This window comes from Pseudorasbora parva, chromosome 19 (genome assembly GCF_024679245.1).
Source record: "Pseudorasbora parva isolate DD20220531a chromosome 19, ASM2467924v1, whole genome shotgun sequence".
Classification (NCBI taxonomy): domain Eukaryota; kingdom Metazoa; phylum Chordata; class Actinopteri; order Cypriniformes; family Gobionidae; genus Pseudorasbora; species Pseudorasbora parva.
Window position 1 is genome coordinate 17,425,091 of NC_090190.1, and position 17,364 is coordinate 17,442,454.

The window sequence follows — 17,364 nt, forward strand, 5'->3', positions numbered from 1 at the left end:
ACACACACATATTAATTAATAAGATCATACATACGCGTATAATCACTTTGTTAGCGAGGGACATGCTAGTAAATCTTTACAGAAACATTGTGGATTCTTTACTACGTGGGCTTGATACATGTCGCATTTTTGTTTTAAAAGATTTATTGGAAACTCACTGTAAAGTGAAACCCAAGTTTCTCTTTGTTTTCACACGGAACGAAAAAGCAGTTGGACACGACGTGGGAAGGACTCGTAAACAAAACTTCAGTCGAGGAGCTAGCTTTTAACGTTACCACAATAAACTGAAATATTTTTCACATGTGATTTTAAGTAAGACAGCATTTCACTCAAGTCTCAAACGATTGTTCTTTTTATCGTTTACTGTATTTGAGCAGACATGTAACAGTTAGTATAGTAACGCTTGCTAACTTGCTCGTCGCTTAGCTGTCTAGGAAAAACAAAGCAACAGCACAGTTTTCATTGACTTCATGTTGTAACTTTATATACATCACATTGTTTTTCAATCCATAAAGAAATAGAAAATTACTACTGTAACACTCGATTGATTTCGAAATCTGCTCCATACCAGCAAATCACGTGTGTTGAGGAGTGACTGGTTTACAACACAGACACACAAGATGTTAAAGTTTTTCGGGTTCAAGAACGATGGAGCCAAAAAATCTTCCGAGAGAGAAGCTGATGGATTTGTCATCATTGGTAAGTCATTTTATCTATTAACTTATATCTATTTATTTATGAATCGTTGTTTATATTCGAGCTTTATTAGTTGAATAAGAAAGTGAAATATTTAACTTTATACACTTAATAGATTTAAAATAGTTTTTAAATCAGAGTATCTATCTATCTATCTATCTATCTATCTATCTATCTATCTATCTATCTATCTATCTATCTACCTATCTATCTATCTATCTATCTATCTATCTATCTATCTATCTATCTATCTATCTAGTCTGTCTGTCTGTCTGCAGTCTCGCTATCTACAGTTTTTCAATCTGTCTGTAAATGCATCTATCCACCTATCTATCTAAAATATTGTTAATATTAAATTATAAATACAAACAATGTTTTTTTTTACCGATCTACCACAAGAGGGCACTATAATTCAATCCTCACTTTCAGTGTGAATGGTAAAAATTGAATACTTATTTTATCTAGCCTGATTGACGTCTCTTTCCTTAATATGAAGTCGCAATCAGGACATGTATTTGGGATTCTCTGTAACTCTGTAGACCACCATTTTACTTTACCTGGAGTGGATACAGATGGGCCAAGGGTCAGTGTTGGTCAAATGCCACATACCTTTTGTTGATCTAGTTGCAGTAACAAGGTTTTATGTTTTTATGTATCCTAGCCCATGGTATCTCATATTTGCACATTTGACAGACAGAAACCATATAATATCATGTATTATAACTATATTTGAGCGAATGTAGGTCAAAGGGAAAGATAGATCCCTTGCTTCATAAAAAGCAGGATATGTTTACTGAGGGCTTGAGCCAGATTTGAATAGCTCACACTATGTGTTTATGTAGTTTGAGGAAATGTTTGTAACCAGGGAATGGAAAGTTACTGCTGAATATTTGAGGATAGATTGATGTTTGGCAAACTTTGCTCTTATGGTTATCCAATTTTAGGCTAACCATGCTGTGAGACTGTTTTGGTTTGCTTTGATCATTTTATTTATATGAAGCCTGTAACTTGACTGTTATGACTAATGATTAATGTTCTGGTATTAAATTATAATATTTGCTCTATTGGCAAGGTTTTAAGAAAGATTGCATGACCTACAAAATTATTTCATATTGACATTTTTTTAATGCAGTCTCAGTTTGTATTAAACCAATTTCTTTTAAAACAATTGAACCTTATTGTTCTATTGATTTCTGAGTCATAATCTTCAGCAGCACTTTCTCAGCATTTTAGGTTCATTTTGAAACCAAGTGCATTACTCAATGTTTGTTTTGATTTTTGAAACCTCTTTATTCACTCTTCGCCGTGGCTTTAAGGAGTATGCTTGGCAACAGGAAAACAAACGGTGTGTGATGTAACATTGTGAAATTAAACCGGTCCAGAGTGCAGCTTTCTTCATGTGACCCAGTCTTAGTACTTTAGGGTAGAATTGTAGATGAACTCAACACAAGCATGTTTCCTGGACTACATTAAAGGGCTCTGGTTCTCGTCAGGCTGACGGGACAGACATATGACTGCCGCCGTGGAACATCACTCGTTCGAATCGGCTATCACGACTGTTTTAAGCAATTTAAACTTTTCCTTTTCGTTAAAACCCTAGCAAAGAACAACACTCAGCCATCAGATGTGTGTTACACCGGCTACTTTGATGAGGAGGATGAGGAGTGTGATCATAACACGCACACACACCTCTGTATCTGGCCTTTCTGTGCTTATTTCCTCAGACTTGATCTGGTAGTCATGTTAAATTTTTTAATAACTTAAATAAATAAATAACTAGCGTAACTATGCTCAAGTCTGAAAATTATCTGACACATCTGAAATGACTGAATTTGAATAAAGTTTGTGAGACTTTCAATATTTTATTTTCAAAATATTGCAAATCGCATTCTAATCGCAATGCAAATGCCTTACAAACGGGGGCAAATGCGATCAGAGCCTGATGTTTTCTGTTCGACCGTCAGTCCGAGATGTTTCAGTCGGTCTGAGATGCTATTAGGTTTTCCAAATTTTGCAAAAATGTTGATGGAGTGGCGGTGGACACCAGCTATTATCATATTTCTTTACAACAACAGCAAAAGTCGTCAGAAGCCATTGCAACATCTTCCTCACAAACACAAATGGAGAATTGCTGTCTCAGATGTTTCTCCATCTCTCTGCATACGTCATCATCTGTTGGTGACGGCCCTTTGGAAATGATTTGTCTATGAAGCTTTGCCAGACCATAACTCAGTTACTACTGAGAATGGTCTGGTTTTAACCAGGCTAATATGGTTTAGTTATGAACTAGATTAACAACCTCATTCTAAAATCAAATTGATTACCTGAAATTTCAGTTAATTTTTCCTGTTTTAATGGAATCGCAGTTGACAATTAGTCTATCGTCATTGACATACATGCATATATCACTGCACATGTAACTAAATTCCAGCTAAGTGTGAGCAGTTCATATCAAGTGGTGCTCAGTGCAAAGACAAATTATGTCCAGTACCCCCCTCTCTGGATGTCATGGACCTAGCTCCACCCAATATGCCCAGATTACATTCCGAGTAGGAGCTGGATGCCATGTTCCATTCAGTGGCTCTGCAGTGAGCAGCCTCTCGTTCGGTTCACCTCCAGCACACCTCTGGTACTTGCGTATGCCGCTGTGGTAATTGTGCTGACCGTCACAGCACATAAGGGAGACAATATAGGCTTACTTTACATTGCATTATTTATCTGTGCCACAGATCCAACTCTCTTGGGGAAAGAAACTCCTTTCTTTTGACTTTGAAGTGCAAATGAGACCATATTTGGTTTGTAAAATGGCAAATAGTAGGAGCTTTGCGAAGGTTCAGTTTATGTTGAAGTAGGCATGTGCCGATATCAATTTTTCATGTTGCGATTAATTGATGAAGCTTTTGTCACGATATACGATATTATCATGATATGGAAATAAGTTGCAAAAAAAGATGTCATAGCATAACAGCTTTAAGAACTATTTTTGCAATAAAAAAAATAACTGAATGTTGAAATACAATAATACAATTCACCAGAAATATAGCTCTGGAAAAAATAAAGAGAAATCAATGTTAAGTGGTCTCTTCATTTTTTCCATAGCTGTAAAAGTAAAATTTTTAAACAGATTAAAGTGCAAAAGAATTAGGCTATAAAGAACAACAGGTAACAAATTAATATAATGTCTTATTATTTTATGCATTAACTAAGATTGAGCAATAGCTACATTTGTTACAGAAAGTATAATGTTTTTAGTAATGTTGGTTAAGAAATACTGATCATTGTTAGTTTTATCTTAGGCCCATTAAACATGTTATTTTGATTTTGATTTTAATGTTATTAAACAGTAACTAAGAAATGAACATTACTTAGAATAATGAATTCTTTATAAGTATTTTCATTGTCAGTTTGGTAATAATAAATTAACATGTTAACTAATAAAGTCCTATGTCTTTTGGACAAATAATCCCAAAAAATTCTAATCATTATTAAGGCATGTTGTAGTCCAAATGAAAATATAATGTTTAAGTTTGAAAATAAATAGCCTAATAAGTCTTTAAGTATTAAGTATTTGGTGCTGTGATGAACATTGAGATTACAAAAATGTTTTTAAAATGGCTGTTTTAAAAACTTCACTAGCCCTGTTGCTTTTGTTTGCGAGGTTTCCGGGGTAATCGCTGCATTCTGCAGTTCATCAGCACCCTCTGCTGTCACTGAGCAGCGTGTCTCCTTCACTCGTTCACGTGCTTCTCATTTACATCTGAGCGCGTGCCCATTTGACGCACAATACAGCGGTGTTGAGCATTTATACGATCGATGAACGTATTCTTGAGTGCATTATAAAAAATAAAATAAAAATATTATTTATATTATTAATTATAAATAATTAAGAAATTATTATTTACGATATTTGAAGTGCCCACGATAACAATATCGTGCATATTCATTATCATGATATATCGAATTACCGAAAATCGACACATGCCTAATGTCAAGTCAAGTGACCTTTATTTATAGTTTATACAATACAATTGTTTCAAAGCAACTTTACAATGATAAGCAGGAAAATAATGATCATTGATGCAAAATTCAGTTTTGCTGTAAAGCTCCTCCTATGGTGCATTCAAGACCTCCTCTGGGAAGTCGTGTTTATGACGTCACTTTCGTTGGAGTAAGATGGCGGTGTACTTTCTCTTAATTAATTACACAAGAATACTTCTTAAACTATTCTTCTAGAAAATGAACAAGGCATGTACATCAGGTGTGTCTACATTTTTTATGTCTTAAATTAATTTATGAAGCCAATGTAAACATTATCTTTACATATTATATTGTCATAATGCTATCATATTTTGTGCAGGCAATTAGCTAACGTTGCTGTAAATAGAAAAGCTTGACAATATCACTTCCAAAATGCCAAGTATTGTGGTATTCCACAATCATTCTGAAAGTGATTCCAATGATATTGTTCCTCTGTGTTATCATTATAGTTGTGGTGTGGGTGCTATTTTTTTTGTTTTTTTTTTGTTAAACTTTATGATTATAGTTATTGTACTTGGTGTTATATTGATTCAATGCTGTAAGGGACTGACTGTAGTTATCCAGCCAATAGCATTGTAGTTTTCTATTTTTTTTAATATTGTTTTTGATTAGGCGTAATAGCCTATTTCAGATGTATGTGTAACCTAAAGGCCTCCAGCGAATGAATGCAATAATTGTGCTGCAGTTTGTTTTTTCTGTAATATTAGCTATTAAAGCATTCATTTTGGACTTTATACATTCCAAAGAGTATGTATTTAACATAACAAATTGGCCAACATAATTAGCCGATCACCAAAATTTTGTCAACCAAAATATATTCAGCCAAAAGGTTTTTTTTCTGTTTCAGCTTGCAGTATGTAACATTTGTTTGGCTAAAATATCAATAAGCAGCTCACTGTCGAAGAACTTCGCTACACCTTGTTTTATTTTAGCACTTTGGGATTGTTTTTAACTATGAAAAGGGCTTTACAAATAAAATATATTATTATCATTATTATTATTTCCCTAAAAGCAATTAAACCTTTTATTTTCGACTAAAAAATCCACATGAAAGTAAAATGAAACTGGGTTTTGGTACAAAAAAAAGAAGATGGAATACATCCTGTTGGTATATGGAAGGTCTTATAAGAAATTCACACTTAGTGTTTTGTCATTTGGAGATGGCATTTTAAGATGACACAAAGAACAGAGTCCACTGCCCATACAACAGATTAAAGCAGAGTATGTGACCCACCTCACAATGCAGTTAGAAACTGCAGTCTGAGAGGAACAGCTACTCGCAACTAACACCAATATCTGGTGATCTCCAGTGATTATATCACTGTCACTGTGAATGCCCTTTAAGACGCAAGTCACACAAGCTTTTTAAACATAGAAAATGGACACCTTCTTAGAGGGAGTTATTTGTGGAGGTATTGTGAAGGTGTTCACAATAACAGGGAGGAGCCGTGGTGTGTATGAAGGTCCCAGAGGTGAGCAGATGATCACCAAGACATTCAGTTTAGTGATTCTCAAGAGCAACAGGAAGAGGCTGCGTTTCATTTTCTAGAAAGAATTATACCATCTGTAACTCCAGACAGGAAAGAGATAATGATGCTGTAGAGGAAAGAATGGGTCCTGCAAGGAGAATGTCTTTTTATGTTACACGGCGTTCTGTCTAGTTATGATTTCAAGGTGTTGCAGGTTTCTGTCAAGTAACGTTGTTGATTGTGGTTGTAAGTACATAGAAGGAATGCTTTGTAATGTAATTATGTAATCTATGTTCATTTAATACACATTACTCTCCTCACCGTGTCAGAAAAGTAATTATTTTTGAAAATTAAGCAGTTGGCTTGAAGGGTGCCTTTCTTGTCTGTTTGATTTGATAAAACGATTCATTTGTTTTTATTTTTTGCCTTTCAGGTGAAACTCTCGAGGATCAGCGACAGAAGATTCAATCCATAAACATTGAGCAGCCTGCAACAAATGTAATAGTACAACCATCTAAGGTGAGTTTTGTTTTTTACCTAAGAGTGATCCATAATTACAAATACTTAATGAGAGTATGACAACAAACTTCAAACAAAGTTTAAGTTACCATTCACTTATAATCTTCCCATCCAGTGAGCTGTGAATGTGAGAACGTATCATTTTTTGTACACTTTGTCATTTGTACAATGTGATTTGTATGGAAAAGCATGAAAGTCTACCTCTGAACTTAACTTTCAGTAGGGCATGCAAAAGCAAACATGTACAAATTCATTCAAATGATACTATGGGGCAGTTGAATGCTTGAATCTGATTGGTAAACAAACTTCCTAAGGTGCGAAATTATTTTCAGGGAAACATAAGGCTAAAGTAGTTCCAAGCAGGTATTGGATGTATTACCGTTCTATATCACCTCGTCAAATGATTTTAGATATTTCAATGGTCCTTACAGACTACAACAGCAAAAGAACCAAAACTAGGGCTGTCAATCAATTAAAATATTTAATCGTGATTAATCATGTGATTTTCATGAGTTAACTCGTGATTAATCACAATTTAATCGCACATTTTTAGCAATTGTAAATGTATCTTAAATTAAGTTTAAATTAAGTTTTTAATACTTTATCAACATGGGTATGGACAGATATGCTTTATGCAAATGTATATTTATTATTAGTGAAAAAATACTTTTTCAATAATAATCAACAATACACCATGAAGACTAGACATATCAAAGGTCATAGATGTTTATCAAAGAAATTGTTCATGTCTCTTAAGCCTAAACTTAAAAATTAAGAATAAGCAGTGATTCATCTCATTTTAAGAATATAAGGGAGTTTTTACACTGGCAGTTTAATTCGGAGCAGGGCACAGTTCGTATGAAAAATTGGTAATGTGAAAGCTGTCATGCGGACCTGAGCGCACCAGAACCACACCATACCTGGAGGAGGCCTGTATTCCACCAGTAGGAATATAGTGCGGCCCCTTTAAGAGATCTGCGTTCCCTATTGAACTGCCGGTGTTTTGTGTGTGTGTGCCGCGATTCACCTGAACATTGTGAGTAACACGGACTCGGGAGCGCGCTTGTTCAGAAAAGTAACCTGTGCATTCGTTTTAGTCAATTGTAATGTATTTAGTTCAATAAAACACATGTACTGTAAGTGGTAATGGTGTAAATGATTTACCTCAGAATGAGCGAGAGTGAGCTTCAGTGCGTCGCGCTCGGACTGCAGAGAATGTGCTTAGTGAAAAAACGCACTTTTCTTTCTTATAGACCTGGAGTCTAATAAAAGTTAAACAGAAAATATGGTAGCTTATGTAGGCAATAAAACTGCACTTTTGGTTTAGAATAGTAATGTTAATGTCGACCCTCTTCTTTCTCTGTTAATGTTTGCTGCTGCATCTTTTGCGTCTGACTGCTCTCTCACTTTTTCCAACTACGGGCTATGCCACAGATCAAACAGAAAATGCGCGCTGCGTTAACACGCGTTAATACATTTAGTGCCGTTAAAATGAATTTGCATTAACGCGTTAACTTTGACAGTCCTAACCAAAACACAAAGACACTGTCCAAGCACTGGTTAATAGTTCACTGGGGGGCAAGACAGTGAATACCAACTTCAGTTTTCCTCACATAAATCTATCAGCTGAAGACTGTGAATGTAGTGCACATGCACATCATAAGTCAGAATAATTTCAACAATTTTCAAGGTGCAGTCACATTTACTGTTATTTAGCCAATGTTCATTGGCAAAATTCAGACATTTTATTAGGAATCCATGCAAATTTCACTTGAGGGCAAATGATTTCCCCAGAAAGATCTGCAACATTATTAAGCCCCCCACTGTGAAGTTGTTTTTCGTTGAAATTGAGTTTGAAATACGTAAATGAACTTCATTTCGGCCTGATTTTGTTTGAAATAACCTCACATCAGTGCGTTCTTCGGTTTAGCTTGAAGAATATTGGGGCTTTTAAGTTTTAAGTATTGGTCATGTAAATTCACTATGCTGGACAACAGAAACTGCTCATTTTTTAGGTGACTTCTGTATGACCTTTGGTTTACAAATCAATACACTATTAACTCTACTCACTAATGTCACCATGCATGCGGTGTCTGTTATAGTTATTTAACCATTTTTGGATTTAACAGATGGATAATATAAATGTGTCATTATTTGGGGAAAAAGCTGTATAGACACAATGATTTACATGCTTGTTAAGGAAAGGTGTGCTGTTACTTTTTTAAGTGATCAAACTTACCATTTTGACCTGGCGGAAGATAAAACATCAAAACATTCTTTGTTTAGAGCTGAGTATAAGTAGACACAAACTGTATGCTAAGTTTTCAGTAGTATCCTAAACAGAGTAAATAAATCTTAAGGATCACTCATAAAGTCGTCTGTGTTAGAGGGCCGGCGTGGTTTCCATATGTTGTGTGCTGTGTGCTCAACAGCACTGAAGAGAGAAAGAACCCCTTGAGTTACGCTGGCCGAGCGGGTGTGTGACAGGTGCCAGCGCCAACATGTGCTGCTACCATTCAGCAATCTGTTCCACTGCAATGCTTGGAGACATATGGCTAATGAAAGACGCTCAGTCTCACTCATTCTCTTTGAATATGAGAGGCTTTCGCAAAATACCAAAGCCAGAGTCAGTTATTGGAGTTGACTTGTGGAAGGGACAAGTGCGTTTTGCAATCATGTGGAAAAATAATAATTGAAAAACCACATAAGCTGCCTATGCCAGTTTCCGAAGAATTACCTGTGAGTTCCAAAAAGGTTTTACAGTTGTGCATTGATCCCAAAAACAGCACAATGCTTTAAAGCAGGGGTGTCCGATACTACTGTTTTGCAAAGTTTAGCTCCCTAACCCTAATTAAACACACTTGATCCAGCTAATCAAGGTCTTACTAGGCATACAAGAAACTTCCAGGCAGGCATTTTGAGGCTAGTTGGAGCTAAACTCTGCAGGACGGTGGCCCTCCAGGACTGAGTGTGGACACCCCTGCTTTAAAGGTTTAGTTCACCCAAAAATGAAAAATCTGTCATTTATTTACTCACCCTCATTTCGTTCCAAACCCGTAAGACCTTCATTCATCGGTACGCAAATTAAAGGACAACTCCGGGGAATTTTTTGTGAGTACAGTCTATAGAAAAAAACAAACGGGATTGGTCCTTGCAACACGGCGTTATTACAGTTAATGCCCAGAGCCCCCATCCAGCTAAAACGGCAGCTATGGGGGCATAAACGTAAAGGGTGTCTTTGTGCCTCTCAACAGACACCAAATACAATTAAAATGTCTGTCATGAACATGAACAGGTCCCTTACATGACAACGAGATGCAGTTAGCCACTTAGCCATTGTTTAAATTCACCTTAACCGTGTGAGACGGCTAGCTGTATCTCGCGTGGAAGTCCCGTGGGAACTCAGCGGTAGCCGGGAAAAAAAAAGGCAAGTTGAGAAGAGCGTTGTGTGTGTAAAGCATTATTATTTTATTACTGCACCTCTTTCCTCAAGCCGTGTGTGCCCAAATGGAAGGATAAATAAAGTTTACATTACCTCCACAGTTGCACCCGTCTTCGACCACGGAATGGCATTTTTCTTCAACCAGCCCGCTGTGTTGTGTCTGTGTAAGTTAGTCAAGTGTTCGGTGCAAATTTTCAAATTCTGTTGCCACAATTCGGAAAGGCACAAACGTGAACCATTTCTTCGTCACTTGTGAGTCCGATCGGATCATCACTCTATGATGTCCGGTTCACAAAATAATCGTTCTTTTTAACCGGTTCTTTTTAGTGAACCGGGCGAACCAGTTCACCAAATCGGACTGAATCATTCTAAACAGTTTGCGTCTCAAATCAGCGCTGATCCCACAAGTTACTTTAGTTACTCACTTTCTGACATGAGTGACAGTCCCTCTGAATAGAAATAAACTAATGTCTTGAATTATATGTTGTAACTCCAACTGTTCACTGAACTGAGATATGTTTTGCTGAGAGAACCGATTAACTCACGAGCAGCTGATACTGAGCATGTGTGTGTAACTGAGAGAGCAGCGGTTCTCGGATCAGCAGTACAGAATCGAAAACTGTTTCTTTCAGACATGTTCAATACTGAGAACCGACGAGCTGATGAGCAGAGCCTCTTCATACACACGACTTCACAGTCCCAACTGGACTATTTGCCTATTTGCGAGATACAGCTAGCTGTCTAAAACAGGTGAATTTAAACAATGGCTAATTGGCTAAATGCATCTTGTTGTCATGTAAGGGACCTGTTCATGTTGGACAGACATTTTAATTGCATTTTATATCAAATGGTTTCAGAAGCCAGATTTTAGTGCAAGTCATATGAACTGCTTTTATTGTGCTTTGTAGTCTTTGTTGGGGCTGGAGAGCTTTCGATCACCATCCACTTTGAGAGTTGGGTTCCACCTTATTTAGTTCAGTTAGTTGTTCTCCCTCTATGTTTTGTACCAGTCTCATGTTACAGTAAAGAACTGACATTAATAGATCATCATTCCCTGTCTGGCATGTGCTTGGCGCACATATAAGACAAACAGGAAAGGTAAGAGTATGAAACCACCTCCACAACTATGACAACCAGATTCTATTTATCTGCAGCAGAAGCACCAGCTTAAGTGTCTATGAATTGGAAGCTTTGCTCATTTAATAATGCACAGTAATGACAGTTTATCTTAAATGTGTATTTGAGCTGATTATGTTATACACCACTACAACCAAACTATTATATATTTTAGTATTTTTATATATAATATATAATATATATTAATATGCTTTGCCATCCAAAAGTTTTGGGTCGGTGAGATTTTTTTTATGGTTTTGAAAGAAGTCTCTTAAGGCTGCATTTATTTGATCAAAAATACAGTAAAACCGTATTATTGTGAAATTCATAATTTAACAAACTGTGATATAGCAAAGCAGAATTGTCTTTATTGGCACATAATCCTTCAGAAATCATTGTAATATGATGATTTGCTGCTCAAGAAATAATTCATATTATTATTAATGTTGAAAACAGTTGTGCTATTTTAGATTTTTGTGGAAACTGTGATACAGTTTTAAGGATTCTTTGATGAATAGAAAGTTCAAATGAACAGCGTTTATGTGGTGTGTGCACGTGCGTGTGCCGTTGTGGAAATATTTATACCAAAAACTCTTTGCTTGACTCGGTAATATATAGTTATATCAACCTATAACTTAACATCAAGAACATCCAGGGAAACAAAGACACCTGGACTAGGGGTGGACGATTAGTTTTTTTATTTTAATTTATCTTTGTTATTAAAATTAAGAACTAAAAATAGTACTCTTCACATGAATGACATATGCACTGATACCTAATAAAGCTACAAAGGTTTTTTGTTCTTTTTAATATGTCCTTGCTGAGTAAAATTTTTAGTTTCTTTCAAAAAATGCAAAGGCTCACTGAACCTAAACTTTTGAATGCAAGTATATTTCCCATATGATGAGAAATGTTAATTTTCTTAATAAAATGTATTCCCTTACATTTACAAACAGTTTTAAATGTTTTGCAGTTTATGCTGTACTGCTCTGCACATCTTTGCATTATTAGTTGTGTCTGAAGTTCAGCTCTAGTTGTGGTATAACATGTGACTTCCTTCATCATGATGTTTCAGGGTTGTAATGAATCCTCATCAACCTCATATGAGACCGGATTTTTTAGCTCTGTGGCTGCAGGCTTGTTCTTTTTGGGTGTACTGATGTGAGGCAAAAATGTTTTGACTAACTAATAAAAATTAATATTAAAGAAATACCTGGCATATCATATCACCTGACCTTAATAATGTTAAAAATTAGTAAAGGCTAAACTTATTCAGCATTAATGAGATTTTAAAAGAGCTAAGCACAGTGGCAGTTTGGTAAACGGTAGAATAGTTGTCACACATGCTGTGATGAATATAATAACAGTACTGCTCTTCAACAGATCCGGTTTCTCAGTTTTCACTGTGGATTTTCTTTCTTTTTGTTTAGCCATCCAGCATCAGGAACAGAGGATTTACAGAGACGGCTCAGCCTTCGTCCCAGCCCACATCTGCTAAGATGTCCTCAGAAACGCACGCCGTAGACGCCACCCCTGCTCTCCCTGAACTTCTAGGAGATATACCGTTCACTTTAGCGCCTCACATCCTGGCCATGCAGGCAGGCCTGCCCTTTGTAACCGATATCACCTTGCCTCACGACATAAATGACAAACTAGCTAACTTTCGTTATGACTTCTCCTTGGAGAACTCTGTGCTTTGTGAGCCGTGACTCAAAGCCCATCAGTTATATCACAGTTATGAAGTGATGAACTATGAGCTTTTGGTTGTCTAGATTCTCCTTAACCACTTGCCTATTAAATAAACAAAGATCTAGTTCAGTTAGCTGGGTGTCGAGCTCAAACGAACATATTGTCAATTTAGTTTAAATGCGTTCATATCTAGATGGTTTACAGTTTCTCAGGATATTACATTTGATTGTGTGAGATGAGTGTTACCACCTTGATTAAAAACAGTATGTGAGCATTTATAAGATGACCTATGGCTTTACATTTTTCAAATGTAGTTCAAATTTTTGCAGTGTAAATTCGGTGCAATTTTGAATCTGTGGGGTTCTGTAGCATAAGATGACATGCTGAAATCATTTTGAAACTGCTATGTTTCTTAGTAGTTGAGCTGAGACATCGCAGTCTGCACAGTTGGCCTTCCTTAGTTTTTTCTTAGTTCTGCAAAGACTTACTGGAATTTATGGAATCAGTTTCAATAAGTTTGCTTTCAAATCGTTCACTTAAACAAGTCTATACATAGAAAGAATGATTTTATGGGAATCTGTCACCCAGCAATGTAGTTATTTAAACATATCTAAAATAACTGGATAATAGATTCAAATATAAACCTTTTTTTATATATATTTAATCATAATGGCCTTTTGACTAGTCCACTATATCTGCTGTAACTCTAAAGTGAATACCAATAAACCTTAAAAATGTAGCAAAAACTCCCCTGTCTGCTACTGGTCAATCAAACAGAGAGTCCCGCCCTAATCTGATGCCATTGGTTGAGTCAGTATTGCTGTGCTGGGCAATGAACAATGTTTTGATTAATGATGCAATGTTTACACTTTTCAGGGGAATCAGTATAGAATATTGCCATTTTCATTATTTCTGCTTTTTAAGTTGACATATGAAGTATTTATACATCAGAAAAAATGACATGTATAACCTTAAGTGAAAGGATTGCACTTAAAATTGAGAAGTGCTCATTATAAATAGGCCAATTATTATATCCCTTCGTTTGTAAATGTGTGCATATATATATATAATATGTTTTGTTTGTTTTTTGGTGTGGAAATTGCATACTTCTGCTGTTGTTTGGTTTTAATGCATGAAGTTTTGCTTAAAGATAATGCCCCATTTTGGGAGGCAGATATGTGTTCTGAACAATGTTTGATTGCAAAACATGCACATGGATTTTAATAGGATTTACTGTTCTGTTTGATTAGGCCACATGGTTGTTGATCTGTTTTTTTCTTTTTCTCTTTCATCTGAATTTTGGTTAATGGATGGGTTTTTTATAGTGCGTGGCGTGCTGCTATTTACACAATGCTCTCAGGTTTAGCTGTGTCTCCTTCACATCCTCTGTACTTTACTTGATAGTGGTTTCGTTTTTTTGCTTGATCACATCAAATCAAACTTTGGTTTATTTAAAAAAAATTATATATATATATATATATTATTGGTCTTTGTTTGATTTTGTCTATAGTTATTTCATCCAAGGTTACTAGGTTCCTCCTAATTTATCTCAGTCACTGAACTGTACTTTTTAAAACACTGTACTGAGTCTTTGCCCTTTTAAAATGTGTGTAAAATAATTCAGGTGAATATTATGGCATCATCTGAACTCTATGGAATTCCTTATTGATTCTTATCTGGAAAAATAATTTCTCGTTGATTCTGATCCCACGTGATGTTTTATGCTAAATTCTGAGCATGAGCGGAATGTAACAATGTTGTTGAAATTAAAATCTTATTTGATTACATGGTTTTGTTGCAATTTGCTGTTTTGTATGAACATATCTTGCAATAATATTTAGCACAAAAATGATTTGTTACAAATTTCAAAATGTATACAATTATCATATACACATATATCATGTAAATTCAAACTTTTATTTTGGATTAATCGATTTGACTATACACACAAACACACATACACACACACTACATATACATACACATAGTTCACCCGAGCGCTGCCCTTATTCACCTGTCCTTAGAGGTAAACAACAGGCCCAAATCCTGCTTCATTTACTGCCATTTATTTAAGCATCTTCACATACTCTGTCGTTTAATTGGGTCAAGCTGTTTATCAGGTACTGTATATGAAAACATAAATTCTTCACATAAAACTGAGAGAGAGAGGATATTTAAGGACTAATTAATGTCAATTTGGGGCAAGTTGTCACATTTTAAATGTTGACAAAACAGTGATAAATATAATGTGACAACTTGCCCCATATTGACATTAATTATCCTGAGACTACAGCTCAACCTTCGAGTTAAACTGGCAATTAATACATTTAATAAATGACACTCAGAGCCACGTACTCTCTTATGTCTTCTTTTGCTCCTTGCATGCATTGCTTACAGTTAAATCCGTTACACCATCTGTGTTATCTAGTATTAATGTTTGTACTTTGTACCTTTAGATTAGTCTGTCGGTTTACTGTCTTAACCAATAGCAATACAGAATTCCAAACGTTCTGAACCACAATGACTCTAGTGGCTATTTCTGAGTCCATCATTTTCGCCCAACCAATCATATTTTATTTCGATCATGTGGTGCACCAATCAGAGGTCGTGCGAGCGCCGGACGCTCCCGCCCACACGCCTCGACTGTGCCGCTGAAGTGCCTGTCATTTTAATAACACAAGAGGGGTGCTGAGACACACGACAGTCGGGATCTTGGTCGGGATGGCATATCTTCCGCGTCAACTTTTTTAGGTTTCCAGACTAAGAAGAACCCCTGACACATTATAAGGGCAAGTTAGCGTCAACAAATCATCTGCTTGACTAAAGGACACACACTTTGTTCAGGAAATTCATTGCTATAATTTCAGCGCACTAATCGACAAGCTGAGGCTGCGTACTACACCAACATTAAAATAAGCTTCTGCTTTTTTTTTAAGTTATAAGACGTTTATTTAGAATCTTAATTAATGTATTGAGTTTATTTAATGAATTAATGAAAGCTTTGGGGAGGAATTTATTGGCATCTTTTGCAGTAAAACTACTACAAAGTTAGGTTTAGTCATGTCAGCATCACCTGTGCACTCGGCTCGGGTCAGGCGCAGCAATGACGGGTCCCCCATCAACACCTCCTCCTCCTCAGCAGCATCATCATCATCCTCCGCCGGCAACACGAGCCGGTTGCAGCCCATTCGCGCCACGGTGCCCTACCAGCTCCTGCGTGGAAATCAGCAGCACAGCCCGACCCGCCCTCCCGCGTCCTCCTTCTCCTCCTCCTCCTCCATCTCAGTCGGAAGCAACACAGAACCGACCGCAGCAGCCCAGCACAGCAGCTCCAGTTCCGGCAGCCCGACGCTCCCCAGTCCGGCAGGAAACGGCTCGCTGGACGGTCGGCTGATCCCGCGGCAGAGGCGCTCTCCACCGGAGCACAGGAGTTCACCCGAGCGCTGCCCTCATTCACCTGTCCTTAGAGGTAAACAACAGGCCCAAATCCTGTTTCATTTACTGTCATTCATTTAAGCATCTTCACATTCTCTGTCGTTTAATTGGGTCAAGCTGTTTATCATCGACTGTATATGAAAACAACATCAATTCTTCACTTAAAACTGTTATTATAAACCAAAAACGCATATGCATGACACAGATATGATAGCTTTATAAGAATCTTAGATATATTACCAGTGAATAATATTTAAAATACATTTGACCTGATTAACTAAATATGTTTATTTATTTAAGATCGCAGCCATATGCGTTTGAAAGCGAACATGTATATATATATATAATAATGATGTACATATTCATGGGGTTTGTGTATCATGACCATGGCTGTGTCTTAAACCCCAGTAAGCTGCCTAGACGGTCGTCGTATATCGTACATTCACACAGAACGCGAACGTTTTTACCGTCGTATTATAAGCGTTTGTTTTTTTTAAACGCTGCGTTCGGTTCCATTCGGTTTCTGTCTTATACGCAAGAATGCGTCCTCTGTAGGTACACGCCCCCTGTGATGCCCTAGAAAGCCGTCTATGTAGTGGGCTCGCTAGGTTTTGAGATGCGGCCCACTTCTGCTAAAGCTAGCGCTCTGTAGCCTCGCAAACACACGCATAACTACCAATATTGCGTTATTTCTATGTCTCCAGTCCTGAATGAGCTCGAACGTCTTTCTCACGGTTGTAGCTAATTCGCTGTTGTTTATCGGTCAGGGATGGAAAGAATTACGTGGGTAATTGGAGGTTGAGTGTATTTGTGTGTGAAGGCCACACACACAGGGGGCCTCCTCACAAACACAGAACCTCAACCCTGCTGTTCTGCATCATAACACATTATTATGAAACCGAAATGTTGCAAATTGAGCACCTAAAGTCGTATTTAATGACTTTATGTGTTGCCTGTATA

The 17,364-nt window shown here is 36.8% G+C and overlaps 2 protein-coding genes across 3 annotated transcripts in view; both read left to right on the forward strand.

The window, feature by feature from the left end:
• The first annotated feature begins 29 nt into the window (after positions 1 to 29).
• umad1 (UBAP1-MVB12-associated (UMA) domain containing 1) lies at positions 30 to 14,756 on the forward strand. Its single transcript, XM_067425909.1, has 4 exons — positions 30 to 312; positions 572 to 699; positions 6,637 to 6,722; positions 12,711 to 14,756. Exons 2-4 carry the CDS (start codon positions 621 to 623, stop codon positions 12,987 to 12,989), a joined length of 444 nt encoding a protein of 147 aa, XP_067282010.1. The 5' UTR covers positions 30 to 312; positions 572 to 620; the 3' UTR covers positions 12,990 to 14,756.
• Positions 14,757 to 15,638: 882 nt separating this feature from the next.
• Positions 15,639 to 17,364, forward strand: part of glcci1a (glucocorticoid induced 1a) — a 49,987-nt gene continuing 48,261 nt past the window's right edge. The window contains exon 1 of one of the 2 annotated variants that reach the window (XM_067425242.1): positions 15,639 to 16,438. In XM_067425242.1, coding sequence (XP_067281343.1) covers positions 16,030 to 16,438 — 409 coding nt within the window. In that variant the 5' untranslated portion in view covers positions 15,639 to 16,029. The remainder of the gene's footprint in view (positions 16,439 to 17,364) is intronic. The other variant, XM_067425241.1, reaches the window with a different exon arrangement.